We start from the raw sequence: 27,898 nt of genomic DNA, 5'->3' as shown, positions 1-27,898 counted from the left end.
GTGATTAGCTAAAGAGCAGAGTATAGCGAAGCAGCACAGTTAATGTCAGTTGATCTATGATCGAATAAAGTCTCGCATATACATTTTTAATCCATTTCGTTTTCTTATATTCATTCGCGAAAATGAAATGAGTATGTTATTTTAGACAATACTTTAGTTTAGTTTATGTACTCTTAGCTTTAGTTAACAGTAAAACTATATATGTTTTATATATTTTATGGAGTAAAGTAAAACTATGCCATCTTATTTCTTTTTATTTTATTAAACATTTTTCCAACTTTAAATATTTTTACATAGCTTGAAGAGCTTAACATAAAATGATTATAAATTTTTGGCGATCCTCATTGCTCAATTATTTGATTGGAAATCAAATATTTATGCGCTTGCGCTAGTCCAAGCTTCATAAAAAGCCAAAAATTGGCATTAGCCGAGCTCAAATGTCATGACATTTGAAGAAGTTGTTAGTTTTAGCTGGTTTTTCTTTATTTATTTACGTATTGCTATCATCTTCGAGTGTATAAATATATATATATACATATGTGTGTGTGTGTGTGTATTATTTAGTCGTTGGGCCAGAAAGAAAGTCAGTGCAAATGCAGTTGACGCTGAGGCTAGGGCTAAGGCTGACTGAGACTGAGACAGAGGGCTTGAAGCTGTTGACCGATGCCATAGCAAACGTGCCATTTGGCTGGGTAAGCGTCGGTAGTAAGAATTCACCTCGATCTTAAAACGTGATTCGAACTGTGGACTGTGTGGCTGTGTGCCGGCCTTTGGTTGATTTTTTTTTTTTTAACACCTTGTTGTAGCCGCTGTAACCAGTGTTCAAGTATTCCAAGCATTGCAATTTGAAATCGTAAATATTTATGCTCGCGTTTGGCATATTTGCGAGCACTCGGCAGCTGCAGCAACAGCGATAAAAGCGATAGCCAGAGCAGTGAGATCACCTTAGAGTAGCTCATATCTAACAGCTAGATAGATAGAGCTCTTAGAATTTATCAAGTGTCCGGCATCAGTGTGTGTGATTGCTGCATAGCTGTGATTAGTTCCAGCTGACAGCTTGCGATAGAGCAGGTACTTGATATAACGACCGAGTTAATCTCAATTGTCACGAATGGCTGTGTCATATATATCTGTTTGCTCTGAATCACTTTTATGCTTTAGTTTAAATGCGCGCAATTTGAGTATTTAGCAACACTGTACTTATGCGTAACAGGCGTTGTAATTATCGATATGTCCCTAAGCTTTACATTCGAAATGTCGTAAAAGAAATTTTTCTCATAAGGAAACGTACGATTGTTGATTAAGTCTTAATTAAGTATTGTAATATTTTAACCGATAACATTTAATTGGTTGCTGCGCTGCAAATGCAGCTGAAGTAATTGCAAGACTTGACAGCGATAGATTATAACAAGTTTACATAACAGAAATTAAGTTGGAATATGCATATTAAGCGAAAAATCATTAATAAAAATTGATGGAATTGATAAGCAATTAGCTACAGATATTATAAATATAAATTGCGAGAAACCTACAAATAAACTTACTGAGAAAGACTTTTAGGATAGAAAATAAACTAAAAATAATTTTTAGAGTAATAAATATTAGACAACTATTCATTTTCCTTGACATTAATGGCCAAAAAAGACGAGAAACTATTTGTCAAAACCAGCAAAATAGTTGTAATTATTTATTCTGCACATATTCTAATATGTCATACAGGAAAATAAAAGTACCGGAAAACCATTTAGAGATAAGAAAACAAAAACAATAAATAGTTGTTCTCCACCTAACTTGAGGTATTATGTCATATTTTCTATATAGTATATAGATTTCAATTCACTTGACTTTGTCGCTTTTCTGCGTTGTCATCTCACATTTTTTTTAAGGCGTCAGCCAAATGTTTGACTAATGTAACTCCATAAAGCGACCAAAGCAAACAAATACAGAAAATTACAACGGACACAAAAAACAAAAACATCGACAACAAACAACTTTAAACAAATTTTTACACATAGACTGTATTGGAAAACGATTTGTAAGGGGGACGTACGGCTTAACAGTCATTAAATAACAGCAAAAATTTCCAGTTTTGTCTTGAAATTTTTTTCCTCTTTTTTGTTGTAGTTTTTTTCCTTTACCTATTTTTTTTATGTGTATAATTTTTTTGTAATATTTACAAAAGCCCGACAATGACAATGACGCACTTTTGACAAATTGTTAAAGCAAATATATGTGTCTATATACCTACGTAAATGTGCGATTGTCTAACCGCAAAGTCTAGGCACATATGAAAAGTAGAACAGCAGAGCTCAAATAAGGCCCGAACCGCACATTAGGCATAAAAAAAAAAAAAAACTAAAAAGAAATGAAGAGGAATTTGCTGTGGCATGACATCATAACGATCATAAACGAATCGAGCCAGCATAAGCACTTAAGACAGGCAAAAAAAAAAAAAAAAAAAAAAGGGTAAAAAAACCAGTCGCTGTCGTCTGCTCCAAGTGCCTGCACATAATAGCACTCAAATAAAACAATTAAGGCACACATAAGCACGTCAAGAGACGATGAAATCATTTGCAGGATACACACACACACATACATACACTCTGCACATCCAATAAAGATGCCCCGAAAAGATTGCCAGCAATTTGGGTTTAAGGCTCGTGCAGGTCGCATGCCAAAAATGAGGGATCCAACACAAAAATGTATAAGAAATGCTGAAAAGCAAAAAGAAAAGAAACGAAACGAAGAAAATAAAATAAATAAATAAACACCAGCTTTGGCATTTTTGGCATTGAACCCTCCGGCAACGAAATGCCCAAAAAACAAGAGCGAAATCAAATCAAAATAAAACTCAAAAGCTCAATAAAAATGCGTGCTTGGAGCTGCTTGGAGACGCTGCTGTGCGATGCTCGAGACGACGGTTTGTCTGCCAGCGGCAAAACGATGATATAAATAAAGTGCACGATTTTTCTATAACCATCACAACAAGAGCCCAAAAGCAACCAACAAAACACTAGAAGATGACGACGAAGAAGAAGAAGAAGACGATGAAAATGTTCAACACTTTTTGTTTGTTTTTATCTTGTTTTCTTAATGTTGTCGAAGCCATTTATACACTTGGCTCTCTCTTCAGAACATTTCGTAAAGGCCAATAATAATGTCGCTTAGTGAGGTATAATCGCGGCTAATATATGTAAAACGTTAGGCTTTTCATAGAGCTGATGTATAATTAAATAAAAATAGTTTTCGATTTAATTGTTAAGAATTAATTGCAAAATGTGCTGAACCTGTTTAAACTAGAAATAACACTTTCTGTTAAGATCTCAGCTCAGCTCAGCTTGTTCCTACACTGATTAAAGCACGAATACAGATTTAAGTTTCAGTTTATGAATTATTTCTATTATTATATTATTATCAAATATTTCATTTCGTATACTGAACCAAAGGAATTCCTTCCGTTGCTATTAGAGTTTCTTCTTGCTGAGGTCTCCAGAATCAGATTAGATTCAGATATTATATATTCTCTAACTTTTTGAAGCATAGGGATGCCGATTTACTGCAAATTTCTATAACTTTTACTCAAATAAATTCCTACAAATATTTTCCTTTCCGAGTCTGTCGCATTGCTATGCCCCCATTCCGTAATTCTACAAAGAACTTGAACTTTAGCCACATTGCGAATTCGAATGATTAGAGAGTTACTTCACAGCACATTCCATGCCCGGCAAGCATCGTAAACCGGCAGTCATGCCCCTAATCCAAGTGGCAAGCACAAAAACAAAAGACTTAGAGAACGAACTCAGGTAGCTGAAAATTCACGTGAAATGCTTTTTATACTCATTCACGAAAGTGAATCAGTATATTGGTTTTGTGCAATGTCCGTCTTGCTGTCCGTCCGTCTGTCCGTCTGTCCGTATGAACGCAATCTATTTCGGCGCTATTGAAGCTAGAGACTTGAAATTTGGAACACATACTCGTGTATATCTCCGATTTATAAAGTGTTAAAATTTTCCCGATCCGCCCACTAGGGGCGTGGCAAATCGGAAAATGCATTTTCCGATATACCAGAAATCATGTTTGTTGAAGAGCTAGAAAGCTGAAACTTGGTATGTAGGTCCGCGTTGACCACCCAAGATCACGAGCTATGGCGGATATATCTACGCCCTTTGGGGGCGTGGCAAATCGGATAAAACTGTATCTCCTAAAGTTGTAAACCTAGAATGCTGAAATTTTGCACGTCAGCTAATGGTATGATTCTATAAAGTCTGAAGATAAATTATAAGTCTACGCCCGTTGGGGGCGTGGCAAATCGGACCTGAAGATATAGTGATTTTTTAAATTCTCCTATATTTTGGACACTATTGATGGCAGAGACCTCAAATTTTGTATATATACTCGGACTGATCACCCAAGACCAAAAAGTTTTGTCGGATATATGTCCGACCACAGGGGGCGTGGCAAACCGCAAAAGTTTATATCTCCTAAAGTATAATAGCTAGAAGCTTCAAATTTGGATAGTTGAGTTACTGGTGGCCTCCTCTATCGATTCCCTAAAAATAATTTTTACGCCTCTTTAGGGGCGTGGCATATCGAAAAGTACCCTGTAATTTTCACATTTTTTTAGGGTAAGCATTCAAACTTTGCAGTTAGGGTAACGTTATCTCTTTCTAAAAACTGACCAAAAATGAGGTGTCTACGCCCAGTTGGGGCGTGGCAAATCGGAAAAACCTGTATATTCTACAGTATTAGAACGAAACTTAACTACTAAATTGTTGATGGGATGTGAATGAGTATTCCGCAGTCGGTAACGCCCGACTGCAACGTTCTTACTTGTTTTTTCTCATTTTAAGGCTTCATGCCTGTTAAACTCTGTCAGCTGGGTAATTCCCTTAAAAATATGTCTAGTTCCACCCCAGCCCAAGAGCCGCACGCACACATACACACCCAGTTTCAAGTCTCTCAGAGTCAGTGGCCTTGTGACGCATTTCGGACAACTGCCTGGTAATTCCATTATAGATTCTTAGCAATATAATCTTATCAATAAGGTGCGCTCTGTTTGCAGCGTATTATGCCTATGTCCGCTTGCAACCAATTGCTAAATATTTAAACAATTTATGAGACACGCTCAAATTTAAGCACACACATACGCACACACATGTACATACAATTGCACAACTATAAGTCAAGTTGATGAGCTGCGACTACAAAAGGGCGTGTAATTAGGAAACGTTGTTTTAGTATCGTTACGATCGTTAGCTCATACAGCAGTATTCAAGAATATATAATAATAAATTGTGCTCACCCCCGTCAGGATATATAGACTATATATAATCGCGACTTATACAGCCTCTCACCAGTTCGAAAAGTGTGAAACGTTTATTGAGCAGCGAATGCTACAAGTTGGTAAATTTTTTGATTGATTAGCATCTAACAAACAACAACAAATTAAGAAAAATAATGAAAATTTGACTTTATAAGCGTGTTTTTAATCAAATCGCACGATCGATCGATCATCACAAATTTAGCGTTAATCAAGTAAATTAATGCATATTGCGAGTGTACTATAAAGATTCACGAAACGATTGCCAAACATTTAATCTCAATCAGTATATTTGGGTTTTTACATTTAACTTCCTTTAAATAAAAACAACAAAATATTGTGAAAATAAAATACAATAACACCAAAAAATTTCAACATTTTTAACGAAAACGCAAATTGCATGAAAATTGCGTGAGGCAAATAAATTCTCAACGCAAAATGTGCAATAAATAAATTTATTGTAAAAAGCAACAAAAACAATTATAAAATTTACATTAAAAAAAATATATATATATTAAAAAAAAAAAAAAAAACAATGAATAATAGAGCGTGAAATTTAAGTGAATAAAGTTGAAATTCATAACGTCATATAAAAACGAATCAAAGGAGTGGGTAAGAGATTCCAGTTATAAGTCGAATTCATTCAAGATTTCCAGCTTTCTTTAACGATGTGGTTTTATTAATATATTTTATACACGATTATACATATATGTATCTTTTACGTTTTCAATCAATAAAATGTCGAGACGTTGAAATATAAACGAATTTGCTATATATAATTGAATTTGTTTTAAATAGGATATAAGTAGATTCCTTCCTGAACTCATTTTTAAAATATATATTTTTATTTACATAAAATATATATGCATTTATACAAGAGTGTCATAAACTAAGTGTTGCAATAAAAATTCAACGAATCACAGAAAAGAAAACATTTTCAAAGACGCAACCAACTACTTCAGGCACATTGAGGAAGTTTTGAGGAACGCACGTAGGTCACAGCGCGTACACGATTTTTTTTTTTTAGTGAAGAAAAACACAAACAAAAACTTTAAGCAAAACCACAACAACAATAATGCCGGCTAATATTTTGCTCAACAAGTAGATGAGATGGACGCATAATTTGCTGTTGTTGTCATAAAAAGCGACAACTTCATTGAAAAAGCGCGAGCACGAAAAAAAATTAAAATAAATAAAAAGGCTAAGTAAAAAGTATAATAAAATAAGAGAACATTCATTACGAAACTTCAAGTCGCAGATTTAATACACTTGCTAAATATGGTAATATGGTATATGTGAACAGACAAATTATAATGGAAATAGTTAAATAAGATATCTCTTTCGACATAGGATCTTGAGATAGAGAGAGAAAGAAGACAAAAACAGAGAGGCAGAGAAAAAGATTAAGAGACAGACAAGGAGAGAGAGCAGAAAAAGAGAGAGATAAAGAGATAATATATATTTATATATAATATAGAGAAAGATTCTAATAAAAGGAGAATAAACACGATAGACCGACGAAAGCGAAAGAAAATCTAATGGTTCTTTAGATAAAAAACCAACACTATTTTAAAGAGCAATATATATACATATTTAATTGCAATTAATGGAATGATGGAATACTGCACGTATCATTTCATATATGATACCTAAAGCCAACTGGCTAAATGCTTGCAGGCATCGCAATAGATAAGATGCTCTCTTAGCGCAATATCTATGGCATATGTCATACGATATACGAGTATCAAATTCTCAGATTACAGCAATCAGAGATATGTTAAAAAAAAAAATGAATTGTATAGGAATTCCTTCAAATTTTGCACGAAAGTTAGAAAGAAAAAAAAAGAGCACAAAACAAATGCCGCGTTTTGGCTTTTATTGTTGTTGTTGTTGCTCTAGTTGGAAACGAGTTAAGAAAATGTCTCGTAAAAATACAAAAGAATATAAATATTTAGCGTGTAGAATTTCTCGTTTGCTGTTGCTGAACATTCTGCAAACGCTTTAGTTTTAAGTGCAACATTGAAAGAACCTTGAGACGCCAACACAATAAACAAGCCACAAAGCGATTTCATAGTAAAGAAATTCTTAACAACAAAGAAAGCAAAATTCCAGTTTACTTTTAATTTTCTTCTTCTACGCTATTTTACTTTTATATTTTGTTTTGGACCCAAATTGAAATACTTTAGTCATAGGATTTGGATCACTCAGTAATGTATGTCCAAAACAGTTCCGTGTTTATTTATTAAGTTTTAGTAGGTTTTTTTTCTTTTATTTTATTTTTTTTTTTTTTATTGGTAGACAAATCGAACGTAGCCGGCTCTACATGGGAGGCATGTTTATGAATTTTATGAGGCAGACAGAGCAAGCATATTAAATTCGATACACGCTCCATTTTAACGCGGCGCCTGGGTAGACGAACTTCCTCCTACAGAGTGTGACAGACCTCAGTTCGCCTTGCACATTATTATAATTTACTATATATATATATATATATTTATCTTTTTTTTTTTTTTTTTTGCATGAATTTTGATGACTTGTGTTAAGCATATATAGGTATATACATATATTTATTTTTAATGCGCTTAATGACAGCGACAAATAAAAAGGTCAACGTGCAAAGAACTTTGTTGCAAAATAAATAGATATTAAATATAGTTTAGCTTGGATATGAGAAGAAACATATTTTTTGTATATAAATATTAATATACAGGATTTGTGTCATAGTCTTAATTTATATAAAGTGAATATGGAATATATATAGAAAATTAAAAGGAGTGAGAATTTAATTTTATAAATAATACTATACTTTTTTAACTTTTACGCACTAATTGTTACTATATATATTATATACCTATGTATACATATATTAACAAATAGTCGAAGATCATATGCAGGTAATACATTGAGTTAATGGAAGTAAATATTTCATATTTGCCTCTGCCCATTAGTCAAAAGCAACAAAGATGATATATCTTTCCAGAAACTCTACAAATGATGCGATGGGTATCTAAACAGTCAATCTACGTCAACTGTATAACATTCTGACGTTTGTCATAATTTCTAAGCACTAATACTACATGATCGCACATAGAGCACACACACACACATACATAGCTATATCTATATGGCGCCTATTCAAATTTGGGGGCCAGCACGTTGCCACTTTATCAGCATCACGCTCTTAAGATTCCAACTAAACAGAGCGAACGAGACTGAATGCTGTTGTAGTTGCTGCTGCTTGTTGCTGTTGAGGCTGCTGTCAGCGTCGACGTCAGCAGCGCTGATCGAGCCAAGTTGAGTCGCGCTGAAACTGAACAGCGATCGTGGTGCTGAGTTGGTGTTGGTTTTGGTTTGGTTTGTTCGTTCGTTCGTTGGTCGCTGTTTTCTGTGTCTGCTTTCAGTTTCATTTGAGACGTCGTCGCGGCCGCAAGTGCTAAAAGCAGCTCAACAATAACAACACCAACAACACGCAACGTGTGTGTCTCAACTAAATGAACATAAAATCAACGCAAGCAGCAAGAAGCAAAAAATAAAAACCAAAATAAAAACAACAACAACAAAATTAAACGGGTTAATCAATATACGAGCAACAGCACGCTGAATTTTGAGTTTTTTCTGTGTGCGTGAGTTTTGTCTGTCAGTTTTGTACTAAAGTGCAAGTGATTGTTTTTTATTTATTGTTATTATTATTATTATTATTGGTATTGTGCTTTGCATAAGCCTTGGCAATTCATAAGCAATGCAAAGAAGTGCGCAAAATGCATAAATAAAGTGCATTCGTTTTACATATTGATTGAACAACAGCAAAAATCTCAATCGTCGCATAACTTATAAAGAGCGGCCGCTAAACAAGTTCGTTGCCTAAGTCATTTGTTTGCCAGCGCCAACTATCCATACTTTCAAAAAAGAAGAAGAAAAAAAAAACAAAACTTAATTATTTATAATACTCGCAATTTATTGCTAATATATGCAATTCGGACCGTCCAGCCAGCCACGTCGTCAGCAAGAAGTCGCATAAAAGGCAAGTGTGAGGGGCACAACAGCAACAACAACAACTACAACAAGAGCAAAAGCTAACAAAAAGAATCGTTTGCTAGAAATGTCAAAAGTCAAATAAAGAAGAACACAAATTTATGCATATCTAAAAAGTGTTATTTATAAATCACAAATGAATTATATATAAATAAATTAATAGTAATAAAAGCAACAATCAAAACGAATCACCTACAAAATTACTGCAATTTCAATGTCAAGAAAAATCAACAATAAAACAACAACAACAACAGCTGCTGCTGCTGCTGCTCGACGGCGCGTGGGTTCTTCCAAAAGGGTTTGAAAACAAACGCCAGAGACCGATTGTATCTTATGACTGCAATTGCAATTTTTTTATTATTTACGTTTCTAAAACAAACACAATTTGCTAGAAAGCAAACAACGAACTGCAGCTTCTCTCCCTCTCTCTCTCTCCTACTCTGTGTGTGTGCGTGTGTAGTGCTAAACTAGGTTGATACCCTGGCTCCGCGGTGTAGCTGTGTAGTTGTACTCGCTTGAATTTCATATAGTGGATTATTTAATTATATTTAGTTGATACTAATGGGCTTTACTTGGAATTCTCTGCTCATTTAGTTCAAAGCGTGTTGACAGCTATCTCAGATAACATTTTAGTTAAACATTTGGATATAATTATGAAAATCATGCCTTTCAGATATTTGTTGTAATAGAAAGTGAAGTTAAGAATAGAATATTTCTGGTTTTGCCATTGTAAGCGGGTTTTGGGCATAAAAAGTAAGTGAATTTTAAAGCATTAAAAGGCTAATAAAAAGTACAAGAATTTTAGAGGTTCTTTAAATTACATTTGAATTTGAGTTTATGTGAAAAAAAATGGTTGAAACCGATTTTCAGGCCAGGAACTGGAATTTCTAGATATATTGATCTATATTGTACTAGATTTAATATACTAACGACTTTTGAAGAAGTTTGATGTTCTCTATAATAAATAGATTAATTTATCTGCAGCCAGATTTTTGTATATCTCAACTTACTTTTCTAGCCGCGCAGTTATCTCAGCAATACTACATTTTGCCATCCTCAATAATATATTAGATAGTTTGGCATTCATCAGACAATGTCACAAGTTTTCTACTTTTTTCTCAAATAACATTTCTTGAATGCAAAATTCTAGAAACAAAATGTTTACTTTCCATAATCAATTTCTTTGCCAAAAACTTCAAAGTAAACGAGCTATTGGCCGCCGTTGATACGCTTAGGGTATATCAAATACGATATAATGCGAAAAGTGTGCAAAAACGCAATTTGAATTTATAATTTTTGCAATTATTTTTCATTAATTTGCTGGGCAATAAAAAAAAGTCATAGCATATCTCAAATGCTTACGCGCTATTTGAATCACATCCGTCCCACCTCGGCCCGCCCCTTTAGCCCACACCTACTCACATCACAGGGAACTCGAATAATTGCGCGTTTCTAATTTGTTTATAGAATTTTAAATAATAATAATAAAAATAATAAGTATCAGCAGCTGCTGTTGCTGATTGATGAACTGACGCATTTGGCTTTGGTTTTGTAATTTGCTGCTCCCTGTTGTCTTTTGTTAATTAAAAAAATAAATTGCCTATAAATAATAATAAACAAATTACAGTCTGAGCTAACACTTCACTTCAGTTCAGTTTAGTTCGGATCGGTTCAACTACGAATCGTTTTCTGCTCAGTTCTCGCAGAATTCACAATCTCACGTCAGCTGCAATCGAAATGTGAAATATGTACTTCACGTTCGCCCCTTCTCTATCAATCTCTCTCTCCCTCTCTCGCCCTCTCTCGTTCTTCAGCTCTGATTGATGTCAGAGTTAAAATCTTGATGATGTTGACGCTGTTGTTGATTAAAATAAGCACGTCTCATTTGAACGATACAAAGATTTGAATGCCTTTAATAATGGCACGTAAATAAATATAATATGTATATGTAAATATAATTATAGTATCTTAGATATATATCAAAGTTCTTCGATTTAAACTGATTCACCTTATCTGAGAACATTTAGAACCGGCTCTACAAAATTGATTGTCTTTTAATATTTATCTTATCAGAAAAGGAATTCTTTAGGCTATAAAAAGAAATTCCTGGTTGGTTGAAATTATCTTTTTGTAGATTATAGTTTGCTTATCAAAAATTGGCTGGCACTAAACTAAAATTAAAATTGGCATTGTTATTTAATTGAAATATAAAATTTAATATAATTGGTATTCAATATTAACTTTAATATGATATTTAGATGTAGACCAGATAATTAAACCGAGAGGTTCTCGAAAGAGCTTTATCGATATTTTACTAACATTTTGACTTGGAATCTTGTTCATTTGTTGGCTAGTAATAAAGAGAAACTTCATTATCTCAAGCATGTTTAATATATATAGCAATAAAAAATACTAGCAAGTAGCTAATGAAAAGTTGGCTCATTTTCTGTGTGTGTTATAACAAAGTAGATAAAGTAAAGTTCATTGTCATCATCTTATTGTCTCATCGTTAAATAATATTCTCAAATAACTTGAGATATCAAATTTAATAGCATTTTCTTTACATCTTTATGAATAAATAAATGTTAAATGCTCTCTGATATAATCGAATGCATTATTCAACCTCAAATTGTGCAAAAGCCTTGTATAATATATTCATTCTCAAACCTGATAAATAGGCAAGGAAATAGTATTATAATTTTTGACAAGTGGCAGGATGAATTGCATGACTGATGATTTGCAATGCTAGCAACTGTGTTTAACCTTTAGAGAGTTATACACTGCATATATGTATATTTATATACAATGCAGTACTACGTGCCTCTATCACTTCGTTGGGAAGCTTTTGCCATAGTTTCATGAATGAAAACTGAACGCCTTTGATAAGGTCAATAATCAGTCGATTGACAAATCGAACGTGTTATTCGACTGCATTCCGCATTTATCGTTCATTGAAAGCGGAACTGCATATCATTTTAAATGCGTACGCTAAGAGGAATTTAAGTTCTCAATTCGTATAGGGGATTTGATGTCAGGGCAGCAGAAGCAGCAGCAGCAGCAGCAGCAGCTTAATTCTGCCTCTAAGTGGCAGCGGCGATGGCCTCTCTTCTATGAACGAACGAACCGGCTTTATGAAATACGCATTGACCTTGCAACGCCTGAAAAATGTACAAATCAATTTTCGATTAAAAAAAAAAAATAAATAAATTTAAAAAAGGCGTCGTGAACAGCTGCCAAAATAAGATATCGAAAAACGAGAAAATCGAACGCAGAATATTTTAACTTAATTTATTTCCACATGTTCGCTGTTGTTGTTATTCACGCATATAAAAAACGTTTCAGTTTTAGGGGTTTATATATATATATATATACATCTCTTCTTTTTTATAATTTTATTGTATTTTTTGCATGTCGTTAATTAATGACAGCTGTTTGCTTGAGTTGACCACGTTGCTGCACACATCACGAGCCACACGGAGAGCCAAAGCGAAGCCAAGAAATCAATCATTCAAATTGATTTGTTGCTAATTTGTTATTCAAACAAGACGACGCTCTTCAGCTCGAACCCAATAAGCGCAAAATGCATTCATCCACAAAATAAAAGTAAATAAAAGCATATATAATACATATATATACATATGCATGTATTTGTCTTTTATATTTATTGTTTGCATGACGCGCAATCCAAGTGCTAATTGCATCTAGATAATTAAATGTTAAAAGTTGATCAAATTGACCGAAACAGCATTGGAAGTTGTCTAGGCATATTCGCAATATGTAAGAAAAACAGTGCGAATAGCAAATATCCTATCCTTAAATTGGAGAATGTTTAAAAAGATTTGTGCGGTTCTCTTGAATTTCCTTTAGAAAAGAAGCTTATATAGAACACGATTAGTAAATAACTAAAAATTCATTTATATAAAGTCTTCCAAATATAGAATGAGACAGAGAGCGAGAATTTTCAGAGAAATAAATTACGTAGTAAGAAAGGCCAATCAAATTTTGGACCAACCAATGAACTTTTTTGAAATTAAAATATATTATATATTCATTATTTACAAAGAAACATGTATTCTAATATATTATATAAAATATGTCATATCGTAACTATTCTGTCTTTAATTTGTAACTACTATAGGGTATGTATCTAATGCATAAAGTTCATGACTAGCATAAGGCGCCGTCAATCAGTTCCAAGCCCATTAAAAACGTAAGATTGAATCAAGCTCAGGCATCAGTTTTATTTAGTTATTAGTTGTTTTTTTTTTTTTTTTTTTTTTTTTACTGATGTTTTGATGGGGCCTAATAAAAACATGTCTTCATAAAGTGGTAGTCTATGTAGTTGTTGTTGCATTTGTGCGTCTCACTCTTTAATCATTTGCTAATGTCAACGGCTTAAGCGCCACCTGCTCTTCGTTTTCCGCAGCTGCAGCAGGTTTCGATAAAACTTTAAAACAAATAATAAATATAAACAAAAACCTTGACCATATAGTTGATTTGTTTGATATTTTTTTTTCCATTTTACAATCAATTTATACAAGTTTCTAATGCGCTACTCAATTTAATCACAAGTTGTTTTTTTTTTGGCTTTTATTTTTATTAATTTATATTTTTAGCACAACGCAAACTTTTCTCCTTCTATAAAAATTGCTTAGCCACAGCAATTTTAATTTAATTTAATTTTTTTCTTGTCTACCCATCAGTGTTTTTTTTTTTTTTTTTTTTTTGTGGGTTTTCTTTGAGCTATTGTTAAAGCACATTTTATTGCTCGTTGGCTTTTAATGTTTTACATTGACTCGTGTTCATGAACATGACTTTTGGAAAATATTTCGCTTGGCGTTCATCAAGTTTCAAATTGAAAAGTGCGTGATCAGCGTAAATTGTTGTTATTTCATATTTTGTATTTGGTTACTTATAACTAGGTTTTAATAGCGGCCGCAGCAAATTGTTAAATAATTGTTGGCTAAATACCAAAACAATTGATATTTCAAAGAGGGGAGATACAGAAAATTTATATATTATATTTCTAAGGTGATGTTACTAAAATAAAATATGGCTTTTATTGTAATAGTTATTATATATACATATATCTGCAATTTTTAATACATAACTACCTATAAAAGTCAAGCTAAGGATATATATATTTGTAGATATATGGGTCTATCATGCAATAATATAAAAAAAATTATATAAATATATACATAATATATATACGTATATCAATCATCGTACATACAAGAATAGCAATCTTTAAACGATAAGCTATAAACGATAACCGATAATTGATATTCTATAATCAATAATCCCAAATAAATATACTTATAATTTGTTTCTGCCCTTACCCTAAAGCCACAACAAACTTCCCTTAATTTCCATTTCAAGCTCTATAAATAGTACTATTGTGCTTTGTTCTTTTTGTTGATCTTTACCTACTCTTTTTCGACCTCTCCTTTCCCTTTCTCTCTCCCTCTCTCTCGCACTCTATCAGAATCAGCCAACTTTAAAGCTGCGAGTATATTTTTGCCCCTTTCTATATTTTGACTCCATTAACGATAATTAAATTGAAAATATTTGTTAATAACAGAATAATAGGATAATTGTAAGCGCATTTCACTTTTTCGCATTGCGAAAGTGTCGAAACTAACGAAAACAACGGCAATTTAGCAATGATAAATTTTAATAATAATAATAATAATAATAATGATGGCGCATAATTGCGTCAATTTACTGAGCGTCAATCAATCAAGAGTCGCACTTGCTAGCTTTCAAAAAATGTTTGATTTATGACATTTCTTGTTGTACAGTTTTGTTGTAGATTTTCGAATTGGATGCTGATCGAGTCACGGGAGATAACGAACAGAAGACTTAACTAAATATCAAAGCCCAAACACATTCCATTGCTATGATACTGCGAACGAGTAGAATTTGCCTGCTGGGTCTTTGGCTGCTCACGCTGCTTACCCTGCTGCAGGCCCAGGGCGAGGATTATGGCGGCGATGTGGGAGACGGTAATCTAGGCGACAGTGATGACATCTATGAGCCGGCACAACAGGAGGCCGAACTCGAGACGGAAACACAACAGCGACGCAATAGCATTGAGGCTGAAGAAAGCGCTCTGCCCGCACAGACGGTCAATGAGTTGCAATCCATGGAGCAGCCATCGACCACGGACAAGGTGCCGGCGTCTGTTACCGAGATGTCAGTGCCGACCGCTGCATCGGCCACCACAGAGTACGATGAGAATACGGCTGCCGAAGTTATGGAAGATGCGCCCACACAGAAGCAGGAGACGAAAGTCGAGAAGCCGGCCAGGCATTCGCAGGAGTACTACTACGAGGATATGCAGGATGAGGAACAGCACGCCGAACAGCAGCCGAAAAAGCAGCACAAAGAGCCACAGGAGGAGGCGACCACAGCCACAACGACAACTGTGCCCGAATATGTGCGCAAAGCAAAGGCGGAGAGATTTCCTCAAACGGAGCCCGACTATGCCGAAGACGATATGATGGTGGAGCAGCAAACGCAGCCCATTAACACACCTAAGGATCAGGCAGAGGGCGTCATCTATCGGGATGAGCCTGCACAGCCCCAAGCTCATATGCAACAGCTGCCCGTGAGCCACAAAGCTAAGCCGTTTAACCCCAGCTCCGTGGAGTACTACTACGATGAGCTGGACAGCACGGAGCATCGCATCACGACCACAGTTCAGAGCACACCAACAACAACAATCACAACGAAAACAACCGAGGCACCACTGCCCGTGCTGGCGGCACGTTTCGGTGGTTTTGCCGGCTTCGGTGGTTGGCCCGAGCCAATACCCAGTGCCGTACCAACTAACGCACCGCCAGTCGCCATTCCCAGCTCAACCACAACCACAACCACAACAACAACAACACCAACGCCAACAACATCTGCACCTCGCAAACAATCGAAGCACATACATCTGGCCAAGCCGGAACTGCTGCCCGCCGATCAGCTGCGCAACTACATCAAAGATGTCTACATACGCATGCCGCTGGCGGTAATAGTGGATCCATCAGCGGCATCGCTGGACCAGACCAAGCGGCTGTATATAGATGCGTTGCAGGATAAGAATATCAATATCAAAATCGTGCTCGTCACGCTGAATGCCTCAGGTATGTAGCCTGAAAAGCTTATCGATTAAAGTGGATATCGGTTTCATAACAGATAGCGGGCGATGTTCATATGAATAATATGAATGGTAGAAATTGAAGGGTTATAGAAAATATATTGATTTTGAATTTATCTAACGATAATACTATACATAAATTATAATAATACATAAAGATTTTACACTAAAGTTCGATTTCGAAACCTATCGCTTGCAAGCTTAATCTTCGACTATTAATCGATACTTAACTGAACGAAAACTTTTATGAATTTTATAGTAATATAACTTCTAATCAAGAGTAGTTTAGCAAATGCAAGGCTCGATAATTATTAGATAAATCAAATAATATATCAATAAATCTTTTAAGTGTATTCAAGTAATAAGTATACAAAATTTTCTGAGATATTAAATTCTTTATGTTTTTTTATTTAAATAATAAATATTAAAAAACAACCCAGAGTAAGAAAAAACCTGACAATCATAAAAAAAAAAAATTGTAATATGCACTGTAAAATATTTTCTAACTTATTACCAATCTAAATTTGATCGTTTTAGGTGTGCCGTCCGCTTTCAGTTTTAACAATACGCGAGAGTTCATCGCGGGCCTGAACAGCACCAAAGAGTTTGAAGGCGGCAATGCCTTTGTGGGCGTGTTACAGGCCGCCGAACTGGTGCCCTACGACAGCGCCATATTCATATCGACAGCTGCCGTACCGCCGCACACGGACATTGTGCAGGATGCGGCAATCACATTGCTCAAGAAACGCATACGCGTGAGTAAATTAAATCTTAAAGAGAGTTACTTAAAACATGAATGACTGTCATTGATCATGCTCTCTTTGCAGTTGTTTATGCTGTGGTACGGCGAGCGATCGGCCAATGAGAACGAGACGGAAGATGCTGTGGGCGGCATTTTGGGCGAGGTGGCGATACGATCGGGCGGCGAAATAATTCACATTGTGAGCACCGAGCATGGACAGCATATCGCGGGCAATACGGTAAAGAGCACAAACGATCGTACGAGCGTAATTAGTGTAATTAAAATTATGATGGAGCTCAGCAAACAGCCAGCAGCCAGCAGCTAGTAGCTCGGCCTGCCGCCAAGTGTTGAAATTGAAAGTGGCGACAACAACAACAGGGGCAGCAACAACAGCGGCAGCAACAAGTGTTGCCCAAGCAACCAACTGAGACGCAAATAGCAGCTTGGATTACCTTTCAGACAGGTGCTCAAGAGCACGACGACGCGATTTGCGGCTGCTGTAGTAGTTGTTGTTGTTTGGCTGTTTGTTGTGTTGATGATGTTGCATCTTTGTGCAAAACTAGGTTATGGAAAGAAAAGTGAAGGGCAAATTTGTTTATAGAAAGGAAACTAGACATTCCAAAGCCAACAACTAGATAAATGCTTTAACCACTTCTCTCTCTCTCTCTCTCTCTCTTTCTCTTTCTCTTCACCAATGTCTAATTGCAGTTAACGCTCGTCTCGGATGCGTATCAAGGCAGCCAGGAGCTGGAGCTACCTGTTGATACGACGCTATCCAGTTTACATGTGCGCATCGATGCCAACATGCGACGTGCCACACTGGCAACGCCCAATGGTGGTTAGTTCAACCAATAAACCCCAATCCAAACCCAAACACACAAACACATACACACACATTACACAATCTATTGCTATCTCACTACTTTAGTACTAACCAAGTAGTTGGAGTTGAAGCAGCAGCAGAACAAAAACAAAAAACAAAAACAGGGTTGTACTTCATACTAATAGTGTTGTAAAAGTTCAGCGTGTACGGGTTCAACAATAAGGGATCTTCAATTTCGTGGCACATTCGTATGACCGCGCCTAGGCTAGTTTCGATTTAAGTTGATTTGTAGCTAACTATATACATATATAAATATGTATGTCTATGTATGTATGTATTTCTATATACTATTATATGTTAATTTAACCCATTTACAAATACGCCCTATTTCTATCTCAATATCTATATTTTTACTAAAAAGCCAGTGTTGTAAAATGTCTCAAGAGTCAACTGTACTTATTTATATGTGCTTAGCTTTAAGTTTTATATTTTAACTAACCACCTATCCTACCCTACCCTATCCACTCCTATTCCAACTTATATTTCCTCTGTTTTTTATGTATATATAAAAAAAAAATTAAAAAAAAAAAGCTAAATCCCCCTCCAACGCTTTCCTAAACCATAACGCTAGCTTAATGCTAAATACCTAACATTAACTTGTAGTACAAAAGAATTTCTTCAAATATTATATACAGACGCAAATATATGTTTATGTTTATGAAAGTAATAAATGTTTAGCTTTAAGGGTCTACAATAAAAAAAAAGACACACTCAAATAACTTTACAGTAACTGAAAAAAAAAAAAGCAATACATTTTCGGCGTACTTTTAACTTTAGCTTCCAAATCGACCCCAGCACAACTTTAACTACAACAATTTGCACTTGCCGATCTTTGTTTATGTTTGTTTGTCCCAAGCGTAAGTATACAAAATATTCGTATATTTTTTATGTCCTTATGTCTTGGCACGTTTTAATACTTTACTAACACAACGTTCTCTCGGCTATGCACAGCACAAATTGCGAATGTTTCCTAACCACAAGTCACTTTTATTAATTTTATTTATATGATTGCTATCAAAATTGGTCTCGAATCGAACGACTTGCGTATTAATCACACAGCAACGTCTGTGTCCACATAGTCTGGGTGCAAAGTTCAAACACTCCCAAAATAGATTACGCTAATGCAACCAGACTAAAAGCAACAATGACTCAAGCACTCTCGTACTGTCTATCTTAGTACAGATTTGAATGTGAAAGGCGGCTTATCGCAACGGAAAGACGATTAACGAAATCAAGAAGAGCTCTATATTAACATATTCAAGATTACATAAAAATAATCCAGCTCAGGAAAAGTATTTAAGCAAGATGAGCTCACTTACAACTTTCAAAATCAACTCAAAATACTACAGCTTAAAGTCGATATGTATATATCAACGATCAATCGATAAGCTATACTTTCTATGAGTAAAAAAGGCTGACAAACCTAACTAATATCAGTTAAAAGATTCCTTAATATATTAAGCTCAGTTGAGGGGCTTTTACTTGACCTCAATATTTATTTATTCATTGTTATTTGTTTAGCGCTTTATTAATTATTTGCACTGTTTATTTATCATGACTACACTATGAACTTTGGCATAAACACAGTTATAGAGTTGCGAAAGTTATTCCGAGGGAGAGTGAAAGAGAGAGAGAGAGACAGAGAGAGCAGCCGATGACAGCCCACATTCCCACTCACACACAATCACAGAAACACGCTACCCCACACACACATACAGCTCGAGCGCCGTTTTAACATTTTCCTTTTGTACAAATCAATTGAAGTTGCCTGCCACAATGCTGAACATATTGCACATTGTATTTTTATAACTATGAAAATTTAAAAATATTCAATACTAAATAACATAACATATTAAACACTCATTCACACACACATTCATACAAACCTAGGTAGTCATTTGTTTAAACTGTTGCCAAATTTTTGACGTTGCAGCATTAGTCACAATTATATAGACAAATACATACACAATTAGTCGGCTGGCATGCATTTGGCCACTGCCATGGCCAAGTTCAAAAGTGGCCTCTGATCAAAATCGAAGGCGACTTTGTTGATGATGCACACGAATTGGTAATCTTATATTACGCCGCGGGCCATGTCAGTTGGCAAGTTGACTTTGTTTAAAAATGAAATGGCGCGGCTCCACAATTAACACTTCAGCGCTATTTAATTAATTATGTTTCTTTGTGATTTGTTTGATTTCACAATTCGAATAACAATCGTTTATATGTTAAATGTTTTGCAGAATTAGTTTCCTTGCACAACAACAACAAAACACCATAAATAACAGTCATAACAGAGCAGCTGCTCAGCGTAGAGTTGCCAGCTCAAAAGCCGTTATAGTGATTATATACACATATTTAATAGTTACAGCTATTGATAATAAATTACTCAACTACCTGCATGAAATAGCTGCAATTACATGCACTATTTTTTAGTATTTTGGAGCGCACAATATTTAATATATATTGATTATGTACACAATATGCTCACAAAGCAGTCTGGCAGCGCTGCATTACAAACAGCTGTTGTGCACACTGCTCGCTGTGAATGGCAAAAATACACCTGTTAATTTGTTTATGTGTGCCTTATATTCACTCTCTATCTTCGTTTAGATATCAATTTAAAGAAACACGTCAAATTTAAATCAAGCAATGATACACGAAATACCAACCCCGATGAGCTTGATGCCTACGTACCGCTTAACAAGTTGCGCAAGGCGACAATCCTCAAGCTGCAGCTGACGCCAGAATCACCGAGTGCCGCTTACAATGTTTTTATACGCGCCGAGCGTAAAGCAGATGTTTTTCTTGGTAAGTTTCAACACAGCTAATCAATTAAAAGGCAACTTGGCGAACTCGCTAGACGCATATAACTGAACAAATATAATTAAGATGCGTCGTTTTCTGAACCACGAAATAAACATAGAAAAACAAAAATAAAAACAACAACAAGCTAACCGGTGATCGGGGCTCGCTTGTAGAGATAACGCTGCTCGCCTGTGCTTGATAACCGTATCAACCTTGGGCGTCATTTGAGCGGAATGATTGTTGACGCCATCCAAAGACCTGCTTTTCTGCACTAACGGCAACAACAACAACAATCATACATATTATCGGAATCCTGCTTCTAGAAACTACTTCCGGTCAATTCAATTACCAATTCTTTGCTCAATTACAGGTGAAATTATTAAACGCATCGATAGCTACTATTCCCATGCTGTGCACGAGAGTCCCTTGGCTTCTTTGGCGCGCTCGGCAAAGCTCAAGTTTCCCGAGACGCGGGAAAAGCTAGAGAACGAAGTGGATTCACCCAAGAGTGAAGTAGAAACCTTCTCGGAAACGGAGCTAGTACAGCCACCGACGAATCTGAATCAAACTCAATTTGCCGCTGCCACGGGAGAGCCGCAGCGTGCCAGCTTGAATGCTATGTTGCTACAGCGCTGCGGCACCAAAATCGAACTCAATACTCAGTCGCAGCTGCTCCTAAATGCGGGTCAGGTCGCCACGCTGCTGTTTGAAGTGACCAATATGCGCGCGGAGCGTGTCTATCAGACGGTGCAGGTGACGGATGAGCGACGCTTCTTAGTGCAGCTAAGCCCAACGGGGTGAGTGAGCAAAGAAACTGGAGGCAGGATTATTTTTGATGCGAACTCCCTCTCTTCCCGCCTCTCTCTCTTTTAGCTTCTATTTGCGTGCGCGGGAAACAGGCACCGTGCGTCTGACTGTCCTAGCGCCGACGGGCACCTCGCCCGGCACCACGGACAGAGTCACATTTACTAGCTATGGCACAGAAACGGCCACTTTGGCGGTTAGCCTAAAGGTCGTGTCCAGCATCGATGCGCAGGTCTGTTACAGAAATATCTAGAACTAGCCACAGTTTTATATGACATACTGATATATCTTTAGGATACGACTGGTCCCAATCTCTCTTGGGAGTTTGGCAATCGCTGCGACTATGTGAAGAGCGATGAACAAAACTGTGGCGATCGCTTCTGGACGCTGGATGTCACTGCCCAGGACTGGCAATCAGGCATATTGCGTTTGCAGTCTACGCCCGCGGATGGTCTGTTCTATCGCAATTACTATACGGCGGGCACCACGGAGCCTATGAAGGCCACATATATGGCCTCCTGCTGCGAACCGAAGGTGGCCTTAACGGCATTCGACGCGGCGGGCAACCAGCGCAGCATCAACATTGATGTTCGAGATATTGTACTGACGGAGGCGGCCATCGCTGCCATTTGCCTGGGCGCCATTCTGTTGCTGTTGCTGATTGTACTGCTGATTTGGAGCATTATGTGGTGCTGCAAGCGGCGCAAGGTATCACTGGAGCTGCCCACGTATCGCTCGCACTCGACTCGCAGCATGGAATAGATTAAGAGAGGGAGCCGCTGGCAAATCAAAATAACAACAATAACTAAATATATATGTAAAGACGAACTTTAAGTGTTGCCCAATAAAAATACCGTTAACTGTTAACGCTTATCAGTCGAAATGTGGTACATGGAAGCAACAAGTGACAATTGACTCGCTGCTCTCTTTCTGTGTCGCTCTCTCTCTCTCCCTTTGTCAAAAACTTGCACTCCACTCTTTCTCACTCTTTTTGTCTGACACACTTACCGCGTTTGAGAATGCCAGCGATGAGAGCGTTAGCTGGCTGTGCGGGTGGTGCATGGTGCACCACAGGCGGTGCCGCTGGCAGCAGCAGCGGCTTATTGGGAAAGTCATCATAGCTGAGACCCGTCACGGAGGCGCTGAGCAGTGGATTTTTAACAATTCGATTTGCATTGTTGTTGACGCGCGACGACGACGACACGTCACCTTTGGAGCGTTCGGACATGTTTACAATCGCGTTTCAGCACGGCACAGCGCTCTGATCAGACGTTTATATGTTGCGCAATGCAAACTGCGGCACAGCAACTATGCTGTTTGTTCGCACAGTTGGCAAAATAGTTCAGAAAATAAGGCAGTCAAAAATTTACTTGCAACGCGCACAGTACCTACACCAGGGCTGCAGCGTTTCAGACTCGCTCGTTTAATGATTAGCCCTGGTTGTGCTCTTTCGTTCAATTTGGCGAAACGTTTACTTGTGAATGGCAAGCTTTTAATTGGCGGTTATTTCATTCTCATTTTTTTTTTTCGTTTTGCTTATTTTTTGTTTTATTATTATTATTATTTTTAATTCTTAGTATAGATAAAACTGATGTTGATCACAATAAAATAATTTTCCCTTTGTCAATAATTGATTATTTTTTTGTAATCTCTCACGATAGAACAATTTAACAGTGATAACAGCTGTTAAAGTAAGCTTTTAAAAGTTGTCTATTTGTCGTTTCTATAACTGTGGAAAGTTTTTAATTTTTGGAAATAGTTCTAATGCTATATCACTAGTGTACGGTTGACAAACACAAACCCGTCATAATTTATTTCAATAGAATATTCTGATTTGTAAGAAAGGTGTGTCAATATGTTTCTATATACATGTAAACTTAGCCGGTATTTACGTAGCCGCTCTATATAAAGTAATAGAAACTCGAAATAAAAAGTGAGAGAATAATATGCGCACACATTTTAAGTCCAAATACGCGCATTGGCAATTATTATATAAAATATGGCTGCTATTCCACCTGTTGCATTTGATTTCTCCCGAACTACACTTCATAATCAAAACAAAAGAGCTTTTAAAATAGACATACTGTAATTCATTTCAATAGTAGATGTGTATGTGTGTTTTTCTCTCTGTCTCTTACGGTCTCTGCAGATACTGTTATAGACTCAAGAGCTCTGCAAGTATAGCTAGCAGGCATATGTATGTATATGTAAATAAATATACATACATTAACAGAATAATTACTATGTACATGAGTTCTCCTGTTCACGAATGTAAATATACATACATATATAATAAATATACTATATTAATATAGGGGATAGTTGAGTAAATAATGCGATTAGTAAAGAATTATTAAGCTACAGATTAATTAGTGATAATTTCATAAAAATGTTAATGTTAAAATCGGTATCTATCCATTCGAAAAAACACTTCCATTAGACATAATTAATTTATTTTGTAAAATCCATAATGTATTTAGAGTATACAATTTTAACGAATACTTCAGTCATTTTGCTTCTAAAATAATGGGAGCCTCACCAAACATTTAAAATTTATAAATACATACATATATGCCGCCTAATTTTGTTTATTAAAAGTTCTAGTAAATAAATAAATTAATATTAAAGTTTTTATAAAGTTATATTGTTTTTTTAATATTGTATTTATTTAATATTGTATTGTATAATAAATAGTTTTCTTTTATTTTTATTTTTATTTATTTATTTATTTTATTTTTTTTATATATATATAAAAGATTACAAAACATTAATATTGGAATATTCATTATCTACCCTCTGCAAAGGGCCTTCAGATAAATGCTGAAGTGCTACCATTGAACCTTATCGAAAAATACATACTCACCTTCTCTCTCCATCTCCCTCTGTTCCTCATTTTTTCGTCGCTCTCTCTCGCTCTCCATAGCTGATAGAACACCCAGTACGCATAACCGGTGTCAACTTTTTCATATTTAACTAACAGCAGTTCTCGCTTTGAGCTCATTCGTAGGTGTTTGAAGAACCGGTAAACATGTCGTCGGGCAAATTGATTCGCTGGGGCATCGCATCCGCTGGCAAGATTAGCGAGGACTTTGTCATTGCGCTTAGTACGCTGCCCGCCAGCGATCACCAGGTGGTGGCCGTGGCTGCACGCGCCCAGGAGCGAGCCGCAGAGTTTGCCAAGAAGCACGGAATACCCACGGCCCTGGGCAGCTACGAGGAGCTGGCTAAGAGCAAAGATGTGGGTAGGTGTTGAGTTCCTTTTTAATTTATAACTCTTGACTAATGTCCACATACGTCTAGATGTGGTCTATATTGGCGTGCTGAATCCGCAGCACTATGAGGTCTCCCTGCTGATGCTGAACCATGGCAAGCATGTGCTCTGCGAGAAGCCGCTGGCCATGAACAGGAAACAGGTGGAGGGCATTCTGGCCGCTGCCAAGGCGAACAAACGCTTCTTCATGGAAGCTGTCTGGTCACGCTTCTTCCCCTCCTATCAGCATGTGCGTCAGCTCATTGACAACGGAGCTCTGGGTGAGATCAAAGATGTGCAGGTTAATTTTGGCTTTCCCTTGGCCAATGTGGATCGTTTGCAGTAAGTAGTGGCTGGACAACTGTAATTGCTTGGAGCTAATCTGTTCTGTTCCTTACAGAAAGCGGGAGCTGGGTGGCGGCGTCGTTTATGATCTGGGCATCTATACCATACAAGTATCACAGTGGGCCTTCCAGGAGCCGCCGCAGAAAATCGAATCGACTGGTCACACCAATGCCGAGGGCATCGATGACGATGTCAGCACCACGCTCACCTACAGCGGCGGGCGTACGGCACGCATGCGCATCTCATCGCGCGAGAAGCTCGACAACAAGGCCATCATCAAGGGCACCAAAGGACAAGTAACGGTAAGTGTATTCCATTGCCATTTTCTGAGAGAGCGATATACACATTTTGCACTTCGGTTATATGTTTCAATTGATTGATTTCCTCATTCCAGCTGATCGACTTCTGGACGCCAAACAAGCTGATCGACATCGATGGCACGGAGAAGGAGTGGCTGCCGCCCAAGGGCAAGCATACGACCAACTATGCCAACTCAGAGGCCATGCGCTACGAGGCGGAGGCAGTGCGTCAATCCATACTCGCCGGCGAGCTGGAGAACAAGACTGTCAGCTATGCGGACAGCTTGCTATTTGCCCAGATCGAGGATACGATTCGGAAACAGATCGGCGTGCTTAATAAATACGATGAGCAATAAATAAGTATAATATATAATATTAAAATATATTTGTAAATACTAAAATAAAAATAAATAATTGAAAGAGTTTTTAAAGTAAAGATCGCAAAAAAATATGTATTTTTAATATTACAAAACAATGATATAATAAATTTAAAATAATAATAATAATAAAAAATAAAAATAAAACAAATATAAATTTAGAAATTATTAAAATAAATATATATATAAAGAAAAAAACCTATACTTTATTTCTTTTTTCAATTCATATTATAAAACATGTGTGCTATGTAAGTAAGATCTCATGAGTCTCTCTAATCGTCATCGAGAATTTTCAATTACAATCTATGCCAAGTCATTTAGTTCAGCTAAGGTACTCTAAATTATTATTTTATTTTAGTGATAAGCCTTCAATGAAAAGTGGTCTATATACTATATTTTAAACATTGCCAGCAACCCGACTGTCACTGGCTTTGACTTTGTTTAGGTCAAGCTATAGGAAACTACTTGAAAGTTCAGTCACGATTGCAGCCTGACAATAAATACGTATTTATAAATAAATAATATGTATTTATAGGTAGAATATATATAGGAGAGCTTCGCAATATATAAACATATATGCTATACTATTTATACATATACTATATAACTGTGTATATGAGAAATACTATATTGAAGAAAATATTTGATATATACATATAATATAAATAGACAAAAGATTGTCTATAGTTTATATGTAAAAATATATAAATTGACTTCTCTAGACTAAATATATATTATATAAATCTAGAAAAATCAGTAAACATTTTCAGTATTGTTTTTATACTCATACCTAAAAAATATAGACTTCTAATTATTTTGGTCTTTTATTATAATATGATATATATAATATATAATTTTAAGTTTATAAAATTCACATATGTGGTAAAAAATAGGATAACGGAACAAGTATTTCATAGACATCTTAGATTGTCACACGATTTAAAATTTATGACAAACATTAAAGTTTTTTTCCGAACCATATACCAAGCATAAGACAATTGAAATGAAAATGATGTGAAATAATTCTGAACCATTTCATTATAGGGCTTTAAAAACTGGTTATGGCTCAAATGTCTTGTGACCTTTAATGACCGTTAAAACTCAGAAGCAATTCATTTAGTAATACGTGAGATCATCAACTTTTAATCAGCGCCTTAAAAAGAAGGCTCGTCTGTATATATAAGAAACTGATAAGGCTGAATATTTGTTGGACATGTGACAAGAGTTATTAGAATGCGTGATATTGGAAACCTTGGGGCAAATCTATGTAAAATACGAACAAGGTTCATCAGCTATAAAGAAGTTACAAATAATTAAATGTAGAAATGGCTTTACCAAATTTAAAACTAAAATTAAAAATTTCTTTATGAAATATATAAAAAATTAAAAAAAAATGTGTTATGATAATATGGGCTATAAAGATTAATTTTGTCATGTATATACTTTCTATATTTTATAAAAGTTATATATTTTTTATACCCTGAACCCATTTTCAATGGGAAATCAGGGTATAATGGTTTTGTTGAAATGTATGTAACAGGGAGAAGGAGGCGTGGCAGACCCCACAAAGTATATATATTCTTGATCAGGGCGACGAGCTGAGTTGATTTGGCCCTGTCCGTCTGTCTGTCCGTCTGTCCGTCTGTCCGTCTGTCCGTCTGTCCGTCTGTCCGTATGTATGAACGCGTCGATTTCCGAAGATATAAGAGCCAGAGACTTCAAATTTTTTTTAAAATGTCCGTAATTACAGCGCGCATATCAAGTTTATCATTAAAATTCGATAACTCATCCCGATCTTTTTTTATCGATAAAAAACCTTATCGAAAACCAGTTATAAAATTATATCTTCTACACCTTTATTGCTAGAGTCTCCAAATTTTTAATGTAT

The 27,898-nt window shown here is 36.1% G+C and overlaps 3 protein-coding genes across 14 annotated transcripts in view; 2 read left to right on the top strand and 1 right to left on the bottom strand.

Annotated features, from left to right (window-relative positions):
- The window catches only part of PAPLA1 (Phosphatidic Acid Phospholipase A1), a 30,405-nt gene extending 7,149 nt beyond the window's left edge, over window positions 1–23,256 (bottom strand). The window contains exon 1 of one of the 3 annotated variants that reach the window (XM_089464863.1): window positions 22,748–23,256. In XM_089464863.1, coding sequence (XP_089320989.1) covers window positions 22,748–22,967 — 220 coding nt within the window. In that variant the 5' untranslated portion in view covers window positions 22,968–23,256. The remainder of the gene's footprint in view (window positions 1–22,747) is intronic. The other 2 variants (XM_089464864.1, XM_089464866.1) reach the window with 2 other exon arrangements.
- Window positions 672–22,606, top strand: LOC108610653 (uncharacterized). Of its 8 annotated transcripts, XM_089464872.1 has the most exons (10): window positions 8,950–9,341; window positions 12,781–12,955; window positions 15,157–16,488; window positions 17,040–17,257; window positions 17,330–17,482; window positions 17,953–18,082; window positions 20,741–20,938; window positions 21,306–21,732; window positions 21,809–21,971; window positions 22,034–22,606. In XM_089464872.1, exons 3-10 carry the CDS (start codon window positions 15,255–15,257, stop codon window positions 22,499–22,501), a joined length of 2,991 nt encoding a protein of 996 aa, XP_089320998.1. In that variant the 5' UTR covers window positions 8,950–9,341; window positions 12,781–12,955; window positions 15,157–15,254; the 3' UTR covers window positions 22,502–22,606. The 8 variants fall into 8 exon arrangements, with proteins under 8 accessions (XP_089321000.1, XP_089320993.1, XP_089320995.1 ...); XM_089464874.1 differs by lacking the exons at window positions 8,950–9,341; window positions 12,781–12,955 and adding an exon at window positions 672–692; XM_089464867.1 differs by lacking the exons at window positions 8,950–9,341; window positions 12,781–12,955 and adding an exon at window positions 5,214–5,399.
- A 172-nt stretch (window positions 23,257–23,428) lies between the features above and the next one.
- Window positions 23,429–26,208, top strand: LOC108620500 (trans-1,2-dihydrobenzene-1,2-diol dehydrogenase). Of its 3 annotated transcripts, none has more exons than XM_089464893.1 (5): window positions 23,429–23,584; window positions 24,747–24,981; window positions 25,040–25,331; window positions 25,390–25,636; window positions 25,729–26,208. In XM_089464893.1, exons 2-5 carry the CDS (start codon window positions 24,768–24,770, stop codon window positions 25,987–25,989), a joined length of 1,014 nt encoding a protein of 337 aa, XP_089321019.1. In that variant the 5' UTR covers window positions 23,429–23,584; window positions 24,747–24,767; the 3' UTR covers window positions 25,990–26,208. The 3 variants fall into 3 exon arrangements, with proteins under 3 accessions (XP_089321019.1, XP_089321020.1, XP_089321021.1); XM_089464894.1 differs by having other exon boundaries at window positions 23,443–23,584; window positions 24,723–24,981; XM_089464895.1 differs by having other exon boundaries at window positions 23,454–23,584; window positions 24,736–24,981.
- Window positions 26,209–27,898: the final 1,690 nt, after the last annotated feature.

This window comes from Drosophila arizonae, chromosome 3 (assembly GCF_054131065.1).
Source record: "Drosophila arizonae isolate 15081-1271.41 chromosome 3, UAZ_ARI_1.0, whole genome shotgun sequence".
Classification (NCBI taxonomy): Eukaryota; Metazoa; Arthropoda; class Insecta; order Diptera; family Drosophilidae; genus Drosophila; species Drosophila arizonae.
The sequence above is the reverse complement of the archived record's forward strand: the minus strand, read 5'-3'. Positions and strand labels throughout refer to the sequence as shown.